Raw genomic sequence first — 26,535 nt, 5'->3', positions numbered from 1 at the left:
CTGCTTTGCGCTGGATAGGCGTGGCATAAAAATGGACTCCTCGGCTTCGACTCAGACGGTCTGGCTGGCGATACAAAATCTGCATATCGTACATAAATACTTATATATATATATATATGGTATATATGAATATATATATACATATACCTACACATGTATGTCCATAATTGCCAGCCATTAAGCGTACTCTAAGCGAATATGAACGTGAATGCATACACACATATGATGAGCTTTGTGTGCGCGCTCGTTCCTATCATCATATGCAACACACATGCACACATATAAATCTGTACATATGTATGAATGTACACATGGTTTCGCTCCTCTCCTCTATCTCGTTCTCTCCCTCTCTGTATATATGTATATACATTTATACAGATTGTAGTTAGCCTGCCATCCCCAACCCATCATCTCTCACCCACTCGAACTTGTGCTCAGAAAGTGGCACATAAATCGCACTCAGAGTCAGAGCCAGAGCGTAGGTGTGTGTGTGTGAGTAGCTTTTTGCGATGTGCGTTGAATATTTCGCACACCAGCACGGACGGTCTTTGGGGTCTACACAGAGCATCTTCTGATTGGTCGTTTAAATGAGCGCTGAGTGCGCCCGCGCCCTCCCCCCTTTCCGAGCTTAACTCCCCTCGTCGACTGCTTTAATTAACGTTCCTATATCATAAGCATTCCGAGTATTTTAATTGGTGCAGAGTACCGGGCTGGGGCTGGGCCAGCCAGCTCTGAATTCGCTCGAAGATGGTTATACTCGTGGATACTCAATTATTCCACAGGACGGATTCAAAATGCACCAACAGCACAGTAGGAACAAAAATCAGTCTCATTCTTCGTCAAAATCGAATTTTAGATCACCTGCTCCGACTCCATCATTCTTTCAACATTCACATTCAAATCACTTAATAGTCAATTTGATCGAATGCATATTAAAATTATTCTTAGTTGTTCAGTTCCGACTGCGATCTGATTTCGTTTAGTAGATATCGGTTGTGTTTAAATGTACACTGTGCTGTTCAGCCGGAACGACAAAACGAATGCTTATAACGGATATAAATTGATTCACAGCGACTCGATTTTTTTGCACATACATAAGTATGTACATATCTATCCGGTAGGTGGGTTCTGTTCTTAGCTATTGTCCTGCTTACTAACTTGTACATACGGGCTACTCCATTTGGGCTTGGATTTAACTACAAGAACATCTACGAGTCCATCTGTCCGGCGGGCCATGGCCCTTGGCGAGCGCGTCAGGTGGGACCACAACTCACGTGAGTGGCAAATAGCGTGCGGCGCGTGTGGTGAGTGGGTCAAATTGTTGCAGAGTCTTGTACGTACTACATGTGAGGATGTGTTGACCACAGCTTGTTTGGTTCGTGTTTGTGCTTTTTTGTGTATGTGTGTATGGTCATGTGCGTGTATTTTGACACCTACTCCTCATTTCGTTATGTTAGTGCTTGCTTTTATCTTTACGGTCAATAAAGGTTGCGTTTCCCTTTTTGTATTATTTTACTTTCAAAGTATCTGTCACCCCAAAAGGCCTTTAACACGAAAACACACCCAGCCGACACGACGCATAGCTAAAGTTTATCTTGTTGAATATTGTTCGATTCGATAGTAGCTCGAGAAGCGATTACTAAGCATGGGAAGTACATACAATATGTATGTAGTATATACATATATTTGGAAACATATGTGCATACTTAGATGCAGATTTTTTCAATGGCCATATGTTTTCCAGCCTGCAATGTCAAAGGCCAAAGGACGAAACATATGGCGGTGAGGTGGTTAAAATTTGAGTTCAGAAAAACCTGAATCGACTGTACAATTTTAAGAAGAAAATAATAACTGTATAAAAAAGTTATTTTGGCTTCGACAAGATGGTTTGCCACGCAAAGGAGGCAGTATCACATAAAAGGGATACATTCTAATTCGATTGCAAGAATATTACATATTGTACATATATGTATATACATACATACATTAATATATATATGTACTGTACATCTCTCTATTATTTCGTTATATGGGTCGGTTGTTAGGTATTTTATTTATATCGGCTCAAGCGAGCGAAGCGAGTGAGCCGGGGGTTGGCGCAGAAACGAAGGAGGCTTACCTGCTAGTGTAAATATACTTTTAGTATTCTTGAAGTATGTATATACATATTTCATATTTTTTATGAGGGCAAATACGGTTCGTTTTGGATGACAAGCTCCGTAAAAAAGCTCCCATCCCTGGGTATATTTACAATAGGTTCAAAAGGATTTTAACCAATAACATTTTCCATAGATACACTTGACTCCATTAAATATAATGCAAATTTGTGTCACAAAAAAAGGTACATACTTACATAACATGCACGAATACCACTACAAATACATATTTATGTTCATACATAATTTTATATGAAAACCCCTACATACATATGTACATAGATATTTATGTAGATATGTACTTGCGTCACGTACATATATAGCATCCCCAAGATGGGAGTTAGAGCTAGGCCGTAGCCAATGACAAGAACGGGACGTTTTGATCGCACTCGTGTACCCAAAAAAATAGTCACTAATTAATCGACGTGCTGTTGTCGTCACGAGCAATTGGGCGATGACAGAATCGTCGAGAGGTGAGGTGGGTAAGGCAGAAAAGGAGTCGCAGACAGTTGTCATTGTCTGGGCAATAGAAGACCATGACTGCGTCCTCTGGTTATTAATCTGTGAGATATCAACTGAACGATAAATAAATCTGTAGTTTTAATTATGTAGACGTAAATATATTCATCACCAGTAGACGAACTACATATGTCGATATACATACATATGTATGTATGGATGTGCAGTTATGAAGTCAAAAACAATTCCTACTACTATATCGTGTCAGTATTAATATAATATGGTATGTAAATACATACATTTGTAGCTAAGATATCAATGATAATTTGCAACCGATATCAAACTACTTGGGTAATCAAATATTTCGCTGGTACATTTCATGGCTCCGCTTCTGAGTAATGGCGGTTTTTTGAGTTCAGAGCAATTATATATGTGGTTCTGATCATGGAATTAGCTCGGCTCGTCGACTGCTCGTCTAGTGGTAAGAAGAAAGGGCTAAAAAAAACATCATCCCAAAAATGTGTTGAAATTAAAATTTTCAACGAACTTCGTATTTTAATGTGACCATAATTATAGTTAGTGTATAATTATTAGAGAAATTATTATTAAATTGGCGAATCATTATTATCCTCTTCCTCTCCCACATGAAGCATATAAACAAAGGCATATGAGAATGTACAGCGCGACCTGGAAGAAAATTGTCTGTGTGTGTGTGTATGTATGTTAGATATCGTTGGGGCTAGTGAACTCCTTAACCACTGGCAGTCCGGCCACGGCTTACGCCATCTCAATAATTTGGAGTGGAAGTAAGAAATGAATCTCTCAAATATTAAAGCTAAACTTCTTTTTATACAGAATTTCATAGAAAGATAAGAGTTTGCATAAATATTTTTTTGAACACTGAATAAATGTAATATTTGTACTACAAAAGTATCTGCGTAGATGTTAATGATGTTCTATAGTTACGTTAAATGTTAAAAAATAATAATGAAAAAGTCAAAGACAATATAGGCAATATATTCACCAACAAAATGATCAAACGCACGGTTTTAAAGGGGAAAAAAAATAAACTGACGTTACGTTAAAAAAAAAAAGAGGGGCAACGTTGTGAGTTGCTGCGGACACCGCAACTCTACAGTTATACCCGATACTAAGTCAGTATGGCTCTCCTCCGGCAGACGCCGCTAATATTAAACGACACGACAAAGAGTGCGTGCGAGAGAGACAGAAAGTCCGTCTGAGCGTGACGTCGGGCGCTGCGTAGCCAGTGCAAATTGATTTGTTCCTTTTGGCTATAAAAATGATCTGATCTGATCCAGATTCAGCAATCTAATAGATATGATCATTATCTATGATTCTGCGTTTTTAGTTTTCTCGTACCTTCAAAATTGTGGATGCCACAGATTTTCGTCTTTTGTGTGGGCGGAAGGGGGTGGGGCGAAATTTCGAGATATACGTTTTATAGTGAGATCTAACAGAAGTGCGGTTACCGAATTTGGTTACTCTAGCCTTAATAGTCTCTGAGATTTGTGGATGCCCCAGATTTTCGTCCTTTGCGGGGGCGGAAGGGGGTGTGGCGAAATTTGGACACTAAACGGTCAAGGTCCGATATGACAGGAGTGTGGATACCAAATTTGGGTGCTCTGGCTCTTATAGGTTCTGAGTTCCTTGAACTCATATTTTGCAATTGGCAAAACCGACCATGAAACCTGTGTGTTAGAGAGAGACAGAGCGAGAAAGAATGAAGTTGTTTTCTTGATTCTGGCTATAATAATTATACGATTCAGATTTTGCACTCTAGAAGATATGGTCATCTTCTACGATTCTGCGTTTTTAGTTTTCTCGTATCGTCAAAATTGTGGATGCCACAGATTTTCGCCCTTTGTGGGGGCGGAAGTGGGCGGTGCAAAGTTTTGAAATATTTTTGTAGCAGTGACATATCACAGAAGTCTCGATCCAAAACATCGTTGCTCTAGCTCTGATAGTCTTTGAGCACAAGGCGCTGAAGGGGACGGACAGACGGACGGACGGACGGACAGACGGAGAGACAGACATGGCTCAATCGACTCGGCTATTGATGCTGATCAAGAATATATATACTTTATGGGGTCAGAAACGATTCCTTCTGGACGTTACACACATCCACTTTTACCACAAATCTAATATACCCCAATACTCATTTTGAGTATCGGGTATAAAAATCAAAGTGGAGAATCATCTTAATAAAATTCTATTCATACATTTTTGCAGAATGGGCATTTTTGGTCTGGCCAAAATAATAAGTACACTGGTGTTATTTATATATTTGAAAGGATTGGATAAAGATTTGGTCGAAGGATTGTTGTTTTTTCTTGAGTTCCTTCATATTTAAGTACATGTAAGTACAAGTAAAAACATATTGACAGACAGTATACAACCTTATGCTAAGGAAGACATGCCCTTGAGATGGGTCTTTCTACCGGAAAATTACCCAAAGCACACCTCAAAGGTGGTGAAGGCTTGGTTTACGGAAAAAAAAATGTAAACGTTATGGCTTGGCTAAGTCAGTCTCCTGACTTAAACCCATTTGAAAACCTTTGGGGTGACTTAAAACGTCGAAATGGTAAAAATGCTTTTCGAAAAGAAAAAGAATTGTGGAGAATTTGTGCAAAAAACGTGGTGTGAGATTCCAGTGGAGACTTGCCGCAAACTTATTGCTAGTATGCAAAGAAGAATGGCCGAAATCATCCAAAATAAGTGTGGCTATATAGGATACTATTAAAATATTATAAATTATAAGAAAAAAGTGTAAAAATTTTGATACGCTTTTAGTTTTTCGCTTTGGAGAATTGCTGTACTTATTATTTTGGCCAGCCCTTATTTATGATTTTAAGGTTTAATCAATCATAAAATATATATTTGAAATGAAAAATGCTTATGATAAACATTTTTATAGTCTATTGTAGGATAGAAAACTAAAAATAAATTTGATTTTTTAATTATGTTTATTAGAAAAGTTTTATAGGACGTGAAAGAAAGCTCATAAGCGTGTACTTATTATTTTGGCCAGTAGTGTATATGTATTATACCACGATCAGGTTATGAATATCAGAGTATACATAATTCACGAACGTTTTTCGATAGTCTTGTGGCACAGTCATGTGCTCAAAAGAGAAGCCCCCTCAGCAATAATCTCTTTTAATTATGAGTGAAAAAGCGTCTCGACAACTTCCGCTGCGCTTATGCGCCTCTTATTTTTCACATTGCTTTCGGAGTCGTCTTCTTTGAATTACTTTTTGAATCGCCCGCAATCACATCACTTGACACACACACACCAACATAACCAACAGTTAGCCAACGAAACAAGTTTACCGAGTCCAAATCGACGACGAAAGAGAGAAAATGGGAAAAAAATAATCATGGTCATAATTAGTATTAAGTTGAACGGGTACAGGTACAAATTTGGGTACAAAAGTTGGGAAGCTGAGCACAGTGTCGCGCAATTAGCAGGCTGCCGCATGGAAGGAGGAAAACCTTCTACTACTGTTATGTGCTGTGCGATCAAAAAAGGTATCACAAGGAGCCGACCAGATCACAGAAGAAGAGGTCCTATGAACAATATTAATTGCTAAGTTAAGAAACTAGAGATATTAGGGCTAATTGGAATTGGAACCTGTTTACTGGTTGAGCGTGAATGCGATGCGATAATAACTGATAATAACTGAATAGAGATTAGCATCTCGAGCTTGAAGCGTAACCGAAAAAGACAGAACCTGAACGGATCTCATCTGTACACTCTTCGTTTTTTGGGATGGGAATACAAATCTTCCGCATGCGTGATTTTTTCCTCACATACATATAAATCTGCTGCGTATGTACTATACAATATGTACATACATATGTATGTATTAATGATGCCCCCCCGTTGATGGCCGGGTTAGAGAAAACTTGAGAAGAAGGATACCAATTAACAACAATTATCTTCAATACTGCCAATTAGGTTAGATTGGTTTCAAACCTTGCACGCGGCGGAAGCGGAGGAGAGATACGGGATACCAAGGAAAGGTAGGGAAGATTTTGAAGGAGCACGAAAGTCGAAGGCTGTCTCACTATGGCAGTGATAAAAGCAAACATAACCTTTGGCAAGGTCGAAATCGGACAAACTAAGATGGCGATGAAAGCACCAGTCGAAAATAATACTCCATACGTACTCCGTACGATATGAAAGCTTTTTTATGCTTTGGTATAATGCTAAAACGGTATCGATGATGCATCGTATCCAATGATATTGATACCACGATGGGATGGGTGTCGGTGTCACTGGCAACGTACGTGCCGTCTGGAGGGCCGAGATCGGAGGGCCACACCGCTCTGCGCATTTGAAATAGTTCAACACCTTTTGTGTGTGATGTGATGTGCTGTGTGTGTAAAAAAAATCGTCGACAATTTTTGGGCATTGAACTTTTTAAATGATCGGCGGGGGCTGTGCTCATGCGCATACAAACAGAAAATCAGGTTCCGTGGCGTGGCCAAGTTCATGTCTAAGTCAGCATTTATGCGTACTGTGTTGGCGAATAAATGAACGGCAATGTAACTACATATGCATGTCCATATGTATGTACAGAAAATAAAGCCAGTTACGTGAATGCAATAATTAATTACTGCTCGACAAAAGAGAGAAGGAGATTAAACCAAACGAGCGAAGAGGAAGAAAGGGTTCAGTAAACGAAATGTTTTCAGTCCAGTCGCACGGTGTGCTTGTTGGACAAAAACTAGAGTTTCGCATACTCTTTCATCCCGAATGTGTAATAAAGTTGACATTTTACCATATACCCAAGATCTCACAAATTTCTTCGACTTTTTGTGTTCAGTTGTCTCGTATTTTCAATATTGTAATTATACCCGATACTCAAAATGAGTATTGGGGTATATTAGATTTGTGGTAAAAGTGTATGTGTGTAACGTCCAGAAGGAATCGTTTCCGACCCCATAAAGTATATATATTCTTGATCAGCATCAATAGCCGAGTCGATTGAGCCATGTCTGTCTGTCCGTCCGTCCGTCTGTCCGTCCCCTTCAGCGCCTAATGCTCAAAGACTATAAGAACTAGAGCAACGATGTTTTGGATCCAGACTTCTGTGATATGTCACTGCTACAAAAATATTTCAAAACTTTGCCCCGCCCACTTCCGCTCCCACAAAAGGCGAAAATCTGTGGCATCCACAATTTTAAACATACGAGAAAACCAAAACCGCAGAATCGTAGAGAATGACGATATCTTTTAGACTGCGGAATCTGAATTGGATCGTATTATTATTATAGCCAGCATCAAGAAAACAATTTCATTTTTTCTCGCCCTGTCTCTCTCTAACACACACGTAGCATAGGCGGCTTTGCTTAGAGTAAAACATTAGCGCCTAGATCTCAGAGACTATAAAAGCTAGAGCAACCAAATTTGGTATCCACACTCCTAATATATCGGACCGAGACGAGTTTGTTTCAAAATTTCGCCACACCCCCTTCCGCCCCCGCAAAGAATGCAAATCTGGGGATATTCACAAATCTCAGAGACTATTAAAGCTAGAGCAACCAAATTTGGTATCCGCACTTCTGTTAGATCTCACTATAAAGCCTTTATCTCAAAATTTCGCCCCACCCCCTTCCGCCCACACAAAGGACGAAAATCTGTTGCATCCACAATATTGCAGATTTGAGAAAACTAAAAACGCAGAATCATAGATAACGACCATATCTATCAGATTGCTGAATCTGGATCAGATCAGATCAGATCATTTTTGTAGCCAAAGGAAACAAATCAATTTGCAGTGGCTACGCAGCGCGTGACGTCACGCTCAGACTGATTTTCTGTGTCTCTCGCACGCACTCTTTGTCGTGTCGTTTTTTATTAGCGGCGTCTGCCGGAGGAGAGCCATACTGACTTAGTATCGGGTATAACTGTAGAGTTGCGGTGTCCGCAGCAACTCACAACGTTCCCCCTCGTTTATGAAATATTTATATGCTTTAGTACATATATGTACATATGTATATACCCGTTACCTGTACACTTCGCGTAGCTTTAGCCTTTTTTTTAAGAATCGGAGTTTCAAAAAATTATCAAGAAATATTTCGAACACAAGAAACATGTTTACATTTATTCTAATACTAATTCAGCAATTCTTTTTTCCTTTCAGAGCAATGCAGGGCTAAAAATGCAGTTACCAACTAATTGAATTGGTAAGTTACAGACATTAATCTACTGCAGAGATAATACATAGAAATACAATATAAGACTGTTTTAGATACGACACACTTTTTAAACATTGATATTCTCTTTTAATCCGCTAACGTATCGAAATCGGATAACTATTACAAAGAATGAATTGGCGGTCTCTGTCACCTCTCAATTACATTCATATATTGCGACATATTGCCTTTGAGATATTTTTGCAGGTCACAGATTTTCGTCCTTTGTGGGGCGAAAGTGGGCGGGGCGAAGTTTTGAAATATTCTTGTAGCAGTCACATATCACAGAAGTCTGGATCCAAAACATCGTTGCTCTAGCTCTTATAGTCTTTGAGCACTAGACGCTAATAGGGACGGACAGACGGACGGACGGACGGACAGACGGACGGACGGACAGGGCTCAATCGACTCGGCTATTGATGCTGATCAAGAATATATATACTTTATGGGGTCGGAAACGATTCCTTCTGGAAGTTACACACATCCACTTTTACCACAAATCAAAAATACGCCAATACTAATAAAAAGAAAGGTAAAGAAAAATGAAAACAGATCAAATCTATTATGTGTATAAAAATCTCCAAAACTGTTCGACCGATTTTTATTAATTCTTTTTTTCCAAAAAATCAATTTGTTCCTTTTTATAGAACAGCGATACCAAACGACATACATATAAAATATATTGTATAAATTACATAAATTATAACTGACAGAGGGCCGGGTACAAAAAAAAACCCGCGCCCTTTGCTTGGTTTACAACGTTACCCTTCGTTGGTAGCTGTGTATTGAAACATTATATTGAATTATTATACATTGTGAGTCTAGAATACATACATATGTACATATTTCAGCAGAATATCTAGAGGTATGTGATGTTCGTCTGTACTTTTGTCGAACATACTCTTATGTGCAATATATTTCTATTAGGTAAGGATGATAGATTTTTTTAGTATTAGCAAGGACATTACGTAGTACTATTATAAAAACTATATTTCTAAGAAAAATAAAAACATACACAAACACACACTCTCTAATTCATACATGTAAGTATGGGAATAAGTCTGGGTACTCTCTGAGTTTGCATTCTGTCATGCCCCTTAAGAACTCCCTATTGTAGTCGTTTCCGTATTTCCTCGTTGTTTTCGAACTACAATAACCGCCGTCCGTTGTTGTTTTTTTGACTGTTATCGCGTCTGTTAGTGCGTATGCGTCTGCTCCTGATATGTACATATGTATGTATATACATATATTTATACCCAACTACGAGTATGTTGTGTCTTCTCCCAATGTTCAGTCAGACACTGTCATCTCGATTTAGCAGCTTAACTGCCTCCGTCCAGCTTTTACTCACTGTCCCATTCCAATCACAATCACACACAATCCCCATTCCGATTCCGATTCCAGTCTCGACTCACATGATCCGCATTGTGTTTGAGCCTACATACAGAACACTGTTCTGTTCTGAGAAAAGAAGGCAAAGAAAACAATTCTTTCAATAAAACACAATACATTTTTTCTTTTTCTTCTTCATCTTTGTTTTTGTCCTCTTTGATATTGTGTCCATATATATTTACAGTGCATTAATTCGTTTTATTATTACTTTTTTACTCCTTCTTGGCCTTCTATTTTACTGGTCCTCCGCATCCATATCCACATCCCCAGCCACATCCAGATCCTCGTCCTCATCCTCGTGCTCATGTTCATTGTGTGCAGCTCTTGCTTATGAATTTATGGATTCAAATTGTGCTGCGCCTTCCTCTGCACAGCTCTCATTGTATTCCCTTACACAGGGAAGGTATCAGGGCTTAAGTTGCCATGTTTGTTACATTGGTACACTCGTATACACTATACAAGGATATGTACACTAAGACTGACGACTGAGACTAGGGTATGCATACTGAATGAAGCCTCTGGACATTGTCTCCACTCGATTCTTATTCAGCAGCATGATGAATGTTAGAAAGGTGTTTTTCTGTCTGTGTCGCATTCTCTGTCTGTGCTTTGGCTATTGATTGCAAAAAGAGGGTGATTCTGAATCGGCATCAGCGCCAAAGATTCTGACATCGCCTCAGCCTGTCTTAGTCTAGTTTCATTTATTTTCGTTCCCATTTTCTGGGTTTAACCTAACGGACAATTTAACTGCCTAAAATGATGAATTGCTGTCTTGATGTCGATGGTGGTGGCTTTAGATCTAGCCCATTCCGATGTCGTTGTCACTTTTTAAAGCAGTGCTTTTCTTCGAAATATGCAATTCACCAATCTCCGTCCTCAGGGGTACGGTGTTCAGAAGCAAACTACGCAACCAAACTGCGGTAATTGAAAAATATATATTCCCCTTTTAGAATCGCTGTGGTAGTGATAGATATAATTGTATACATATAGCGATACAATAGTAATTAAATAAAAAACCGAATACGCGCATAGATACATATACATATCTGAATTTATTTTCTCATTTGTAACACTATCGAAAGAAATTCTGAATTCAAACTTTCATGAAATGAGATCTATGTATGTATATGCCTATATGCCTCGAACTTTCTGTTGTTGCTGATGGTGGGTGTCTCGGCTTTTTTCAGAAGACCCAGAGCTCCAACAATGGGCTCAGGTTCAGAGGCTCATTGTGATGTGTCACACTCTGTAGTCAGTAGCGAACTTTTAGACATTTTGGTTGCCCTTGCCCTTGTCCTTGCCCCATGCGGTGACAATGCATATATTTGTACATATGCAAGTATGTACATACATATATATTCATGTATGTGCGCATGTGTGCTTACAATCATTCATTAACATATTCATGCGATGAAAACAATCCGCGAAAATTTTAATGAAGGCTGAAAAGGCTTAAAAGAAATGAAATTTATTGTTCTTTTTGTGCAACTCCTTTCGAGAATTTTGAAAAGAGTTCATCAACGGAGGCTTCGAGATCCCGTCTCGTCCCATCCTATCCCGTCCCGTCCCGATCCCGAGAACTCATACCATTTGGCTTTCGCCTCCTGGTTTCCTTTTTGTCGCAATTCTCTGCCTCCCCAGGTATATCGTATCGATCCATTGATCTTACCGAAATGAATGATTGTGGAGCTTTTGTGGAAGCCACGGTAAAAAATCAAATGGGCATATACATACATACATGAATACATATTCCTAAAAAAAGGAATCAACACAAGCCAAGCCAAGCCAGCGACAAAAGGAAAAACAATGCAAGCTAAACCTGGACCTCGTCTGGTACCTCCAGACCCTCGGCAAGTGACACTTTTGTTTTATATTCGCAACTTTTTATGTTGAATCTCCGAGAACAAAAGACGATTTCTTAGTAAAAAAAACCCCGAACCAATACACAAGACCTTTGTATATATTACTTGTTGTCTTTACCTTCCTGGCCCCTACCAAATACTGTGTACTGGCACTGAGCACAGCACCAAAAGACGTACCCCTTTGAGTAAGGGTACTAAAACTATTATTTTGAGTCTTACATATGTATGTACGTACATAAGTATGTATATTCGGTTTTGAGTCTTATTACTTTTCATTCATTTGGCGCATATGTTCATCCACATGAAAGGAAAAACGTTAATATATATTATATGTGGGTGCCATGTGTATGTGAAATTAATATTGATACTATGATGGAATCGTCGATATCTTTAGTAAACTACTTTTGACATGATTTCTGTTTGTGAGATTATATTTGTACCAGTTTGATGCTAATCAGACAGCGGACAGCATAACTGGTGAACAAATTAAAGGGACTTGAATTGACTAGCTGAGGGGGAAGGAAGAGCAGAGGCAGTGAAAGAGCCCCCACCAACAACAAAGAGAATAACAGGCGATGACAACAACCAGAGGGTAAAAGAGAACACAAACAATGTAAAACGGGTAATTACTTGACTCAACTCGACTGTCGACTCTCGACTAGACAATTATCTCAAAATACGTTTCTCCCAACTACTTTATAGCTATTTAATGACAACTCTAGCTCTGATGACAACTTAAATATTATTATGCGTGCTGTTTCGCATGTGTTTCTGTGTGGTTCTGTGTAATTATGTGTGTATTCGTATGTGTATCAGCTATTGTTGCATTCGCATTACTAAGGTCAATAAATCGTTTCTGCATGCAAGTGCATTCAAAGCGGCTGTAATTTGCATATGTACATATATATGTATGTATGTATGTACAGAAAAGGGGACACGACACACGCTCACACACTCGCACTCGCCCACAGAGAATCAACAGATGCGATAGGAAAAGAGTTACCGGTGACCGGGGGATGAAAAATCAGGAATTTTAACGTAACAAAGTGTAGAGGTGAGGTTACCAAAATGCAAAAATATTGACATTTCTCTGCTGCTAAAGGTCATGTCATGAAAGGCCCTTGTTCATTTGACAACTGAAGGAAAGGCTTTTATAAGTCATAAAAGCATCTCAGAACCCATAAAGTACTGTTTGTATTCTCGTGTACAATGATATATATATTCTTGATCAGCAGCTACGGCAGCTTTTCTATACTACAGCTTTTGCTTACAACTTTAGGCTCACAGAGCACTATGTTAGACGCAATGGCAATGGCTCTACTAGGTATTTGCTTTGTATGTATGTATAAACATGTAATGATGTACATATGCTTATAAATATATATACCACTCGTTAAGAATGTAATTTGTAATAATTTCATGCATTGACGAGCAAATAGTCACAGAGTGCATCAATGGAAGCAGAAAAACAAAAATGATGTCTGCTCTTGGATCACTTTAATAAGCGTACCAGAGTTTGGTATATGCATAAATTTGTAGTTCAACATTAGACTGCGTAGAAATGTCAAGATTTCCACACCGATTCGGTTTTGTAGGAAAGCTTTCTACACTATGGTCGACGAGGTAAAAAAGACTTCTGTGTCCTTGGATCCTTATCGAAACACAATACACTACTAAACTACATTTTATAACATGTTTACATTCATACCTATAGGTTGTACATACATATGTATAGCGGGACAGACGATCGAACAGACGGACTTGAGTTTGATTTTGAATATGAACAGTCAGAAATATACATATAAATATAAATATGTACGAGTATCCATATGTACTTTATGGAATCGGAAATGCTTCCTTCTCGTTGCAAGAAACTAGGAAAAATCGAAACAACTTTTTCAAGGGTATAAACAAAGGGAGTTGGACAGAGACTCGGACTACTGCTCCTGCCTTTAATATGAGACGACAATGGAATGGTAAAAATAAGTAAGTTTCAGGCGCTGGCAACGCATTGCCGACAAAAAAGAACAAAAAATTATTAAGAAGACTAAAGGTGTAATGGGAAGACTCGCAGCGCAGATCGACCTGAACATGAACCTGGTCCTGGTTTTTGAGTGCTGGGCCTCAAGAGTTGTTTGCATACCAAGTCGGCTGCCCCTGGCCCGCCAAAACCCCCTCCTCCACCCCCGACTTGCTTGCTGCCCCCTCAACTAAATCCAAAGTCGAGGACTGAACTAAAGCTAAAGCCAAACCACATCGCACCGCACCGCATGCCACTCGATGGTGGTGGCTGATATATCACGGAATTTGTGTGTGGGTGTACTGGGTACTGGCTACATAAGCATAAGCAAAAGACTACAAAGACGACTGAGTCAAACCAGTTGAGGAATATGAAGAACAGATAACGACGACTCCAAAGAAATAAAGACGTACAACAACAAGGCACGCGCAAGCAGACAGCGGGGAGAGGGATGGGATGTGTGGGGATAGGATGGGATTGGAAGGGAAGGGATAGGGATGGTTGTTGGATGGTTGATGTTAATGGGGAGCGGGGAAGGGGAATGGGGAAGAAGGAAAACCTTGACTTCCTTTGTTTTGTGTACAACCATAAGGCAGTGAACCCTTCCTTCTATTTGTGACCACACCAAACCAGTGATCAAGTAAGTCAAGTAAGAAAGTGTAAATTACGTACGGATTTACATAGATAATATGATGGCTTGTTGTGCCACGATACTAATGTAAGAGTACGAGTATTTACAGAATACACTATACATGTACGAGTATGTACATATAATATCAAACGTTTATGTGCCTCTATTGAATCTATTTTTTCTTTAAGCAGCAACAAAAATTGTTATATCTGCAGCTCTGATAGTAGTAGTTGATAGTAGATGTGATCAATTGTAATTTGAACAGGTTAATTATGAACTCGGTCCTCACTGGATGTTGCCACCAACACCAACATGAGTTGACGTTCGACCTGTCCTGCCCCATGCCTGAGTCAGTCTGAGACGTGTCTAGGGCTTTGTGTGGGCCTGTCTCTTCTTTGGTAATGTGAGAGCTTCGAAAGGAAAGTTCCGGTCATTATATTGATAAAAATTTAATTAAAGAGGAGGATTGAATGATGAAAGGACTGCTGTGTGGACTGAATGAAGTTCAGTCAGATGTTCATGATGTTCAGAAGTTTTACTGATTTTGCACAGAAAACCATATTTTAAACATACTATAATTATTTTTGATTGTCCTGTTCCTATTACAAATAACTTAGAATGCACTTTTTTTGTTTGTTTTTGCAGTTTCAATAATGCTAATGACGACGGCTCTCCAATGTCCAGTTCTGATGTGGAAACTTTCAAAGGCAAAATAGTTTACAATATCGATGGCAGCGCATATATTATCGATGCTGATAATGCCAATGGATGTGGATCTGTCTCTGTCCAAAGTTCAGATGCCTCAACATCGACACTAGTGAAACGACCACCGAAGACTAAAGACCGAAGACCGGAAAAGCAGGAAGAACAACAACAACAGGAACAGGAAGAAGACCAGGATCAAGCTGATGCTGACGCTGGTGCTGGTTCTGGTTCTGCAGGAGGATTTGGTTATAAATCGAGTCCAAAGATCCATTCCTTCCGCGTTGTGTCCGCGCAAGATGCAAATACAACTTGCCAGGATCCGAATAGAGCACTTAAGATTCAAAAACCAATTTTAATGTGCTTTATATGCAAACTATCCTTTGGCAACGTGAAGTCATTTAGCCTGCATGCGAACACAGAGCACAGACTCAACCTGGAAGAGCTCGAGCAGCAGCTACTGAATCGCGAATACTCCAGTGCCATTATTCAGCGTAATATGGATGAGAAACCGCAGATATCCTTCCTGCAGCCCCTGGACATAAATGCCACTTGTGCTGTCGAGAAGCTTATACTGGCTCCTGATGAAATTTGTACTCCACTGTCTTCTGAGCCAGAGCTCGAACATGATAATTATGAGGACGAAGAAGATCGGGGTCAGGAGAAAGGATTAGCGCAAGAAAAAGAACAAGACTCAGAGCATGATCAGAATCGGTGTCAGGATCAAGATCGGGATCAGAACTATGCTAATAGAAATAGAATGGCAGCACCTAGTGCCAATCTCGCATTATCATCGACTAAAGTAGCAGCGAAATCAGTAGTTGTGAAATTTGGTTCCTTAAACTCAGCAACTGCTAAGACTAATAATCTATCGAAAGTATCCTCATCGAGTTCACCTGCATCCGCATTCGCATCAGCAACCATGGTTGAGGCAGAGGGAGAGGTCCCATTACCTAGTACTGATAATATAAGTAACAATAAGTCAACCAAATGTAGACAAGGAATAGAGCCGCAATCGTCTGGATCCCTGGATGATGCTAAGAGTCCAGCAGCAGCGTCTGCCTCTGTTTGCACCTCACCTCAACCAAACGAGTCGGATGTAGCAGGCGCCGATTTCTTGCAACTGCAACAGGTGGCTGCGGCTGTTAGCATATTCCCTCCCCAAGTCAGTTCCTTCCATGCCTCCTTGGCAGCGCTGGCCGCCAACGAACCAAATGCCAATAGGGTCAAGCTTCTCACGGAGTTTCTTCAACAGCAGCTGCAGCAGCAGCAGCAGCAACAGAGTTCCTTGTTCCCCAGCTTATGTTCCGAGCATCCCGACTTCAAAGGGGTCGATTGCAAAACTTGTGAGCTCATTGATATCCAACAACGGTCTAAATCACCGCCTCCATTGCACCAGCACCTTGGTCTGGCTCAATCTCAATCTCAGGCCATGCCTTTGTCGCAGCCTCAGCCACATCGCTCTCCTAACAGCAGTAGTGGGGGTCTGGCAATATCGCCCAGCTCCTCATCGGTGACCAGCGTAGGAAATGCGTCTGGTACGGCTTCCAGCTTTACAATCGGCGCGTGCTCCGAACACATCAATGGCCGACCCCAAGGAATAGACTGTGCCCGGTAAGTCAAGCAGAAATCTCATAGCAATAGCCCCAAACTGAATCAAAACGAGAGGGAACGTGGTTAGTTGCTGCTACGGCCGCAACTCTACATTTATACCCGATACTCCTCGGCCAGACGGTGCTAACATTGAACGACAAAGAATATGTGCGAGAGAGACAGAAAATCAGTCTGAGCGTGACGTCGGGAGCTGCATAGCCACTGCAAATTGATTTGTTCCTTTTGGCTATAAAAATGATCCAATCTGATCAAGATTCAACAATCTGATAGATATGGTCATTATCTATGATTGTGCGTTTTTAGTTCTCTCGAATCTGCAATATTGTGGATGCAACAGATTTTTGTTCTTTGTGGGGGCGGAAGGGCGAAATTTTGAGACCAAACGGTCAAGGTCCGATATCACAGGAGTGTGGATACCTAATTTGGTTGCTCTGGCTCTTATGGGTTCTGAGATCCTTGAACTCATATTTTGCAATTGGCAAAACCGACCATGAAACCTGTGTGTTAGAGAGAGACAGAGCGAGAAGGAATGAAATTGTTTTCTTGATTCTGGCTATAATAATTATACGATCTGGTTCAGATTTTGCACTCTAGAACATATAGTCATCCTCTACGATTCTGCGATTTCAGTTTTCTCGTATCTTTGAATGTGTGGATGCCACAGATTTTCGCCCTTTGTGGGGTCGGAAGTGGGGGCAATGACATATCACAGAAGTCCGGATATAAAATGTCGTTGCTCTAGCTCTTATAGTCTTTGAGCACTAGGGGCGGACAGACGGACAGACAGACAGGGCTCAATCGACTCTGCTATTGAGGCTGATCAAAAATATGTGGTCGGAAACGATTTCTTCTGGACGTTACACACATCCACTTTTACCACAAATCTAATATACCCCAATATCATTTTGAGTATCGGGTATAAAAATCATAAATTGGAGCAACATGTGTGTGGGGTTACCAGGGAGAAGAGGTCAAACAGGCAGCCAGCAGGACAATTAGAGCACGCCGCGAGCGATTCATTTAAACATTAGTGTAAGGGTTGCATGTCTGCAAGATCTTTTGGTCAGAAGGGGTTAGCAGTACGTGTTTTCCTTGCTGCTGTAATATGCGTAATTATTGACACTGTTTGAACTTTGACTGGGGGAAAGTTGCTGGCATTGCCACACAATAACTCATTAGGCCCAGAAGCAGCAGTTACGTTACGGCAGGGAGGCAGGATGTTGTATGCCCTGAGGTCCGTTGCGGGTTGTTCATTTAAACGCAAATGAACCTTGGGATTTGGATCTGGCCATCTCTGGTTGGTTGATTCCCACCACTGATTACATCACACTCGAATGGGGGTGTTCCATTTCACCTCCCGGATCCCATCCCATTTAACTGTATCTTGTATTTACATATACTCCGTTTTGAGGATTCCCTCGATTGGTTGCATACACTCATATGTACATAATGCTTTTGTTATTTTGTTATTTTTATGACATCTAAAAACATTTCATGATATAGGGAAGGGATATGTATGTACATATTCACCTATATTATTGTTTACAGCTTGCTGTACTACAGCAATCGTTAATTTGTAGGTGGCCAGATTTGAGCATGCTCCCCATTGTACTTATGTATGTATATATGTACATATGTAAATATATATGTACATCTCAACTCCCTCCGCACCCATTCGCATGCTCGTATGCATGGAATCCACTGCATGAAGAGCCAGTATACTATTTAAATTAACTGATTGTTGAGAAATCTTTGTTCAGATTTGATGATCTGTAGGCTTTGGTCTGATGAGAGTCATTCCACAAGGGTGGAATGAGATGCTCGTATGTATGTATGATATGGCGGCGGTGGCTTAACCAACAACGAATTAAACCAATTGCGCTGATTTCACTTAATAAATGGCTCTGTCCCTGTCCGGGTCTTCAATTGTCACAATTTAGTGGTGGCGACTGGGTCGCGGCTCAGCTCAGCTCCCGGCTCGGTATCATTAAAATTTCGTCAACACTTTGTGCGGTGTGGGGTGTGGGGTGCCGGTAGCACCACCACGCTATTGAATGTGGATACGGATACGATGTTCCGCACCACATTCACGATGTGCAGTCATCGCGGCGGCTCGAATCCAAATTAAATAATTATGATAATAAAAATAGTTTATCCAAATACTAAGGGGAGGATGCAAATTATGGTTTTAAAGTGATCCTCTTTGTTAACATTTATATCAGTAGACACAAGCTCGTGCATAAATACAACTATGTATGTATGTATATGCATATGTACATATATGTATATATGCATGTACATTCTACATATGCCGTTGTTGGACCCTGCTCTTATTATTATTGTATTTCGTTTCTTCCATTAACTACAGCTGCGAAATGCTGCTGAACTCGGCTCGACTCAATAGCGGCGTCCAGATGTCAACCCGCAACTCATGCAAGACTCTTAAATGTCCCCAATGCAATTGGCACTACAAATATCAGGAGACGCTGGAGATCCATATGCGTGAAAAGCATCCTGATGGGGAAAGCGCCTGTGGCTATTGCCTAGCAGGTACGAGTACTTTGTTAACAGACAGATATACATATGTATGCACAAAGCAAAGCAACCTCCCTAACCTATAAACAGTTTTATAGTAGACATTTACCTATAATTTTTGTGTCTGTTCTGTTCTACTTTCTTTTCTGCCATAGGACAACAGCATCCGCGGCTGGCCCGTGGCGAGTCGTACTCATGCGGCTATAAGCCATACAGATGCGAGATATGCAACTACTCCACGACCACAAAAGGTAACCTTTCCATACATATGCAGTCTGACAAACACTTGAACAACATGCAGGAGCTAAATAGCTCACAAAATATGGTTGCCGCTGCGGCGGCAGCAGCTGCAAGTGGGAAATTGTTGCTGTCCAGCCCATCGCCACAAGGTGCCGGCCAACCAACTGTGGCCCAACTGGGCTCGAGCGGGAGCGGGAGCACCGCTGTCGTCTCTAGCAGCGTTGGGAGCAATGCCGCTATGGGTGTACCGCCAACGTCTGGTGGCACGGGGGTAGTAGTAGCCAGCATCAAACCGAAGCCCTCGTTTCGGTGCGACATCTGCAGCTACGAGACTTCCGTTGCTCGCAATCTGCGAATTCACATGACCAGTGAGAAGCATACGCATAACATGGCTGTGCTACAAAACAATATAAAGCACATTCAGGCGCTAAATTTCTTACAACAGCAACAGCAAGGCGCTAGTGGCAGTACTTCAGGCTCCAGTGCTAGTAGCTTCATGCCGGAGGTGGCATTGGCTGATCTGGCCTACAACCAGGCGCTCATGATTCAACTTCTGCACCAACAGCAGCAGCAGCAGCAGCAGCAGCAGTCATCTAATACCAAAATGTCGCCCACATCATCCTCGCCAGTAAGTGCAACGGATCAGTTTTCATTTTCCCCAAAGCCCATGAAGCTTGGCCATGGAATGGGAATGGGTTTGGGGATGCCAATGGGAATTGGCCATTCAAATGAAGCATCCGGCGAATCGGGGAGCGATGCTCATCCACTGGCGAAGCCTGATATGTGGCCCACGGCGCTCTACAGTTGCCTAATCTGCGACTCCTTCAGCACAAACAATTTGGACGATCTTAACCAGCATCTGTTGGTAGATCGATCCCGACAATCCTCAAGCGCATCCGCCGATATAATGGTCATACACAACAACAACTACATATGCCGGCTCTGCAACTACAAGACGAACCTAAAGGCCAACTTCCAACTGCACAGTAAGACGGACAAGCATTTGCAGAAACTAAACTTTATAAATCACATCAGGGAGGGCGGAGCCCGTAATGAGTATAAACTCCAGTATCAGCCTCAGCTCACTGCCAATGTGGTGCAACTAACTTGCAACTGTTGCGACTTTCACACCAATTCCATACAGAAGCTTTCCATGCACACTCAGCAAATGCGACATGACACGATGCGTATGATTTTCCAGCATTTGTTATACATTACGCAGCAGAGTCGTATGCACAAGGAGTCGCCTTGCACGGCAGCAGACGATGCTCAATGTCCTTGTCCGGACGATGATCAACAATCGATTGCAACGATCGAAAAGGTTCTCATTTGCCAGCTGTGCAGCTTTGCCGCCAAAAATCTGTATGAAATGGTTCAGCATGTGAAGGGCATAAGACACTTGCAAGTCGAGCAATTCATTTGTCTACAGCGTCGTAGTGAAAACCAGGAGATGCCCGGATTAAATGAGGTATACAAAGTGACTGAACGGATCCGTGGTAGCGAAGGTATGTAATAATCAATTTTATCGAATATCAGTTCTGAAAGTCCCAGTTTTATTACGAGTATGAGAGCAGTATAGTATGTGGGTGCCATAAGAGAAATGCAATAGATTTATATTTTGTATAGGCAATATATGAAATTATATAGAATATATGTACTATATATGAACAAAACTACAACTACAACGCACAACTACGAGTATTCCGAGTATACTCGTACATAACGATATTGCATTGTAGTAGTAGAGGTTCTTTCGTTCGTTCGTAACTCATCATTAAGCGCTGATTTCAGTTCAATTTCTTTTGCTTCACTCTTCGATTATTATCGTCTTCGTCTTTTGCTTCGTCCATCCTCACGTTCGGTATCGTCGTCGCGTTTACGTAAATTCTTCACTGCGTACCCTTCATCTTCTTCTCTGCCATCGCCTTCGCATTCGCCCTCGCTCGCTCCATTGCGATTTATATGCGCTCTGAGATTTATACGCTGACGCTGACCCTTAAGGAAATTATTACAAATTACTTAAGAATGCAAAAACGATTATGTGTATCCATCGAATTTGCAATTAGTGACGTGCACACTTTGCTCCACGCCAGTTTCAACCTCAACCTCAACCTCAGATTCAGGCTCCAACTCCGACTCAGACTCCTCTGGTGCGCGGATGCCCACAATCCAAAAAGGCAAACATACATATCCACTCCACAGTGTGAGATCCCATATCAGATGTGCGGCGTCGTGCGGGGCCGAACCGCAGGCATGGCACCTAACCACAGAGAACAGAACAGTGAGAACAGGCCACGCAGAGACACAACAAACAGTCGCCGCACCACTCCAATGCACTCCACACACCAATCTGAGCCTGCCAATGCGCGCGCCCTCTACTCACCCACTCCTCCTCAGATGTTGATAATTGCACATGCCGCTCCGAACCAATGTAGGGTGTCGGAGGTTTATATGCAAAATTGAAATGCTTGCTAACGTAGACAATGAGGCTTTCGTTGTCTCCCTCTTCTTGCCTTGCCTGCTCCTTTTCGACCAAAGAGGCTTTGTGTTTGTGCCTGCGGATTCGAAAATCTGGCCTTGTACTTCAGGATGCGACTGCTATGGATCCCTGTCCCTGTCCTAAGTCTTTCGTCTGCCTCAGACTGCGCCTTCGCTTACGCTAAAGCTTTGTGACTCTTTATAAACCTCAAATGAGCCAGATACGCTTTATACAATATCTATGCAAAAAAAAGACAAAGTTTGACCATTTTAACATACTATCTCAAACGATTATGGAAGACAACAGTAAGCATTCGATCGCTATATTACGGTTGTTTAATTATCGTATGTCATTTGTACATGCATTCCGTCATCCGTTGTCATTTTAAAACATATGAAATATAAAAACGAGGGGGAACGTTGTGAGTTGCTGCGTACACCGCAACTCTACAGTTATACCCGATACTAAGTCAGTATGGCTCTCCTCCGGCAGACGCCACTAATATTAAACGACACGACAAAGAGTGCGTGCGAGAGAGACAGAAAGTCCGTCTGAGCGTGACGTCGGGCGCTGCCTAGCCAGTGCAAATTGATTTGTTCCTTTTGGCTATAAAAATGATCTGATCTCGTTCAGCTTCAGCCATCTGATAGATATGGTCATTATCTATGATTCTGCGTTTTTAGTTTTTTCGAATCTGCAATATTGTGGATGCAACAGATTTTCGTCTTTTGTGTGTGCGGAAGGGGGTGGGGCGAAATTTTGAGATATACGTTTGATAGTGAGATCTAACAGGAGCGCGGCTACCAAATTTGGTTACTCTAGCGTTAATAGTCTCTGAGATTTGTGAATATCCCCAGATTTTCGTTCTTTGCGGGGGCGGAAGGGGGTGTGGCGTAATTTTGAAACAAACTCATCTCGGTCCGATATCTTGGGAGTGTGGATACCAAATTTAGTGGCTCTGGTTCTTATAGGTTCTGAGATCCTTGAACTCATATTTTGCAATTGGCAAAACCGACCATGAAACCTGTGTGTTAGAGAGAGACAGAGCGAGAAAGAATGAAATTGTTTTCTTGATTCTGGCTATAATAATTATACGATCTGGTTGAGATTTTACGCTCTAGAAGATATGGTCATCCTCTACGATTCTGCGTTTTTGGTTTTATCGTATCTTTAAAAATGTGGATGCCACGGATTTTCGTCCTTTGTGGGGGCGGAAGTGGGCGGGGCAAAGTTTTGAACTATTCTTGCAGCAGTGACATATCACAGAAGTCTGGATCCAAAACATCCAAAACACCAATGCAAATTGCTGAGTCTGGATCAGATCAGATAATTTTTGTAGCCAAAGGAAACAAATCAATTTGCAGTGGCTACGCAGCGCGTGACGTCACGCTCAGACTGATTTTCTGTCTCTCTCGCACGCACTCTTTGTAGTGTCGTTGAATATTAGCGGCGTCTGCCGGAGGAAAGCCATACTGACTTAGTATCGGGTATAACTGTAGAGTTGCGGTGTCCGCAGCAACTCACAACGTTTCCCCTCGTTTATTGTTGGGTATGTTGCCAGGAGTGGCCACGGTAACAGCTGCGCATGATTATTGCCTAACTTGGATGTACGTACATATGTATGTATGTTTATATATATATATGCATAGGTACATATTTATATATGTTAAGTGACTAAGAACTCGAAATGTTGAAACAGACGAAGTACGTGAACATGTTCGATTTGGTTAGATTTATTCATTCCCCTTCGTTTCGTTTTCGTTCGTTCGTTGCTTCCTTCGCCAATGTGGACCGACCCTGCTACCGCATTGTCTTGATTTCGGTTTTTAATTTGATGCAATCAGACTGTATGGAAATTGCTTTAAAATTGTTAATGGAATTTGAGACGGAATCCCAGATTTCCAGATTCCTCTTCACAACACCACGCTTCGTGGATAGCAATTAACTCAAGCAGCAGCTGAGGCCAATATGATCATGGTACTCTGGTACTCCAACTCCTCCGCTGGCCGACGAAAGTGTAATAAGTTGTATACGCATGCAAATGTATGTAGTAAGTATACACGAGTACATAATAAAGGGAAAGGGTTAATCGTTATTGAGCTCCATGTCCATCATCTTTCTGTTTTTATTCAAACTAGTCTGTCAGAGAAAAAGCACATAGTGGAAATATATATGTATATAGATAGCAGTCCAGTATGTTTTTATCAGTCAGGCTCCGTTTTTCATTTACTTTTGCGGATTACGTTTTCAGCCAAAACGTTTCGTTTTCGTTTTAAGGTTCTCCAGTTTTCATATGTATATTTTTGCTGTTTGCACCAAAACACAAATTGTTGTTGCCCTGGCCAATTTTTTCCGAGTAAATTTGAGGTTGGGTTAAAATAAAATAATTTATAAAGAAAGCAAAAGTTTAATTGCCCTTATATAGGTGTCAAGTTTATGTTAATGCATCAATAAGTCATCTATTTTTTTCCTTTTGTAATTAAGGCTCGTTTCGTTGTATAAAAAGCAGTTTACTTTTCATTTCGTCAACGAAAATGTTTTCGTTTTGAAAACGAATAAGTCTTGCGGAATGTGAAAACGGGAGCCCCAATTTATGTATTCAAAAGTAAATCGGAAAACTTTTGTGAGTGTGAAAAACGGAGCCTGTAGCGGAGCGGAGGGTGTATATGTACATTTTGAAGTAAAAGGCTATTTAAAGTTAATCAAATAATTCAGAAGGACTTGTTTTATCATTACCATTACGGTTAACGTTCTTATTTTACGATTGGATCTTTATTTCAGATATCATTTTTGAAGCTGGCTTCAATATGGCAACAAACACACCAGTTGGTGGATCGTCGGAGGTCGGCTTTGCCGCAGCAACAGCGGGATCCTCCGCCGCTGCAGATGGCAATATATTATCTCCAAAGTCGACCTCTAGTTGCTCGACATCTTGTGGCAAGAGTGTAGGTCGCATCGCGTCTCCAAGCATGAATGATTTTAGTTTGAGTGCTTCAAACAGCATACCCACCACAGTTTTCAAGTGCAATTTGTGCGAGTACTTTGTGCAATCGAAGAAGGACATGGCCAGCCACATTGAAACCGTGCACCCAGGGGCAGAGAGTGACGACTTCATGAGTATACCAACAAACACGGCGGCTCTGCAAGCCTTCCAAACTGCGGTTGCAGCCGCAGCCATAGCAGCGGTCCAACAACGCTGTAGTGCCATCAACATGCCTAGAGAAGCAGATACGGAAATCGGTCCTTGCATTAGCGACTGCCCTATAGATATTAAGCGTGAGCGTCTCGAAGAGGAGGACGGTCCAATGACGGGTATAGAGGAAAGAAAACCAACAGCTAATCTAGATGCGGAGATGTCAGACGCGAAGGCTACAAAACCATCGGGTGTGCAGTGTCCCCTATGTCTAGAAAATGGCTTCCGAGAGAAGTCATTGCTTGAGACCCATTTGACGAGCGTGCACAGCGTCACCAAAGATGGCCTAGCTAGGCTATTGCAACTGGTCGATAGTAAGGCCTGGAGTTCACCCGGAACTGATTCACCATCCGTAACCGCAACTACGAGTACAGCATCCAATTGCAATTCCAATGCAGAGGACTGTGCGATAACCATAGGGAGTGTAATTACCGAAGACTGTGTGTCGAGCTTCCCCGTTGTTGCAGCAGCCAGTTCCACCGCAAGCTCAGCAGGATTGCAAGGACTCTCTTGCCAGCAGTGTGAGGCGAGCTTCAAGCACGAGGAACAGCTGTTACAGCATGCACAGCAGACGCAACACTTTCCAGAGCAAAATGGAGAGTACATTTGCCTCGCGACAAGTCACATCAGCCGTCCCTGCTCTATGAGCTTCAGCTCACTCCCGTCAATGATCAGCCACTTCAAAGACTCGCACATGAGTTTGGTTATCTCAGAGCGCCACGTCTACAAATATCGTTGCAAGCAGTGCTCACTGGCATTCAAAACACAGGAGAAACTTACCACACATATGCTCTATCATACAATGCGCGATGCTACCAAGTGTTCTTTATGTCAGCGGAACTTTCGTAGCACACAGGCCCTGCAGAAGCACATGGAACAGACGCACTCCAATGAGGCAGCTGGAGCTGCGGCTGGCAGTGCAATGACCAATAGTCCCCGACCGCCGACACCAAACTACGGCGAGATAGAAAAATTGCCATCGGGCGAACGAGAACCCCCGATTGGCAGTGACGCAGGTAAGACAGCATTA

At 41.5% G+C, this 26,535-nt stretch overlaps 1 protein-coding gene across 10 annotated transcripts in view; it reads left to right on the top strand.

The window, feature by feature from the left end:
• zfh2 (Zn finger homeodomain 2) overlaps positions 1 to 26,535 on the top strand; it is a 43,110-nt gene that overhangs the window by 6,231 nt on the left and 10,344 nt on the right. For 4 of the 10 annotated variants that reach the window (XM_033381444.1, XM_033381440.1, XM_033381442.1 and 1 more), the window contains 5 exons: positions 8,786 to 8,828; positions 15,388 to 17,058; positions 19,427 to 19,608; positions 19,749 to 21,338; positions 25,094 to 26,521. In XM_033381444.1, the coding sequence (XP_033237335.1) occupies positions 15,419 to 17,058; positions 19,427 to 19,608; positions 19,749 to 21,338; positions 25,094 to 26,521 (4,840 nt within the window). In that variant the 5' untranslated portion in view covers positions 8,786 to 8,828; positions 15,388 to 15,418. Of the gene's footprint in view, positions 1 to 3,265; positions 3,281 to 4,973; positions 4,993 to 8,785; positions 8,829 to 15,387; positions 17,059 to 19,426; positions 19,609 to 19,748; positions 21,339 to 25,093; positions 26,522 to 26,535 lie in introns of those variants that run through there. The other 6 variants (XM_001352308.4, XM_033381445.1, XM_033381439.1 and 3 more) reach the window with 3 other exon arrangements.

Source organism: Drosophila pseudoobscura, chromosome 5, assembly GCF_009870125.1.
Source record: "Drosophila pseudoobscura strain MV-25-SWS-2005 chromosome 5, UCI_Dpse_MV25, whole genome shotgun sequence".
In the NCBI taxonomy this organism is placed as follows: Eukaryota; Metazoa; Arthropoda; class Insecta; order Diptera; family Drosophilidae; genus Drosophila; species Drosophila pseudoobscura.
The sequence above is the reverse complement of the archived record's forward strand: the minus strand, read 5'-3'. Positions and strand labels throughout refer to the sequence as shown.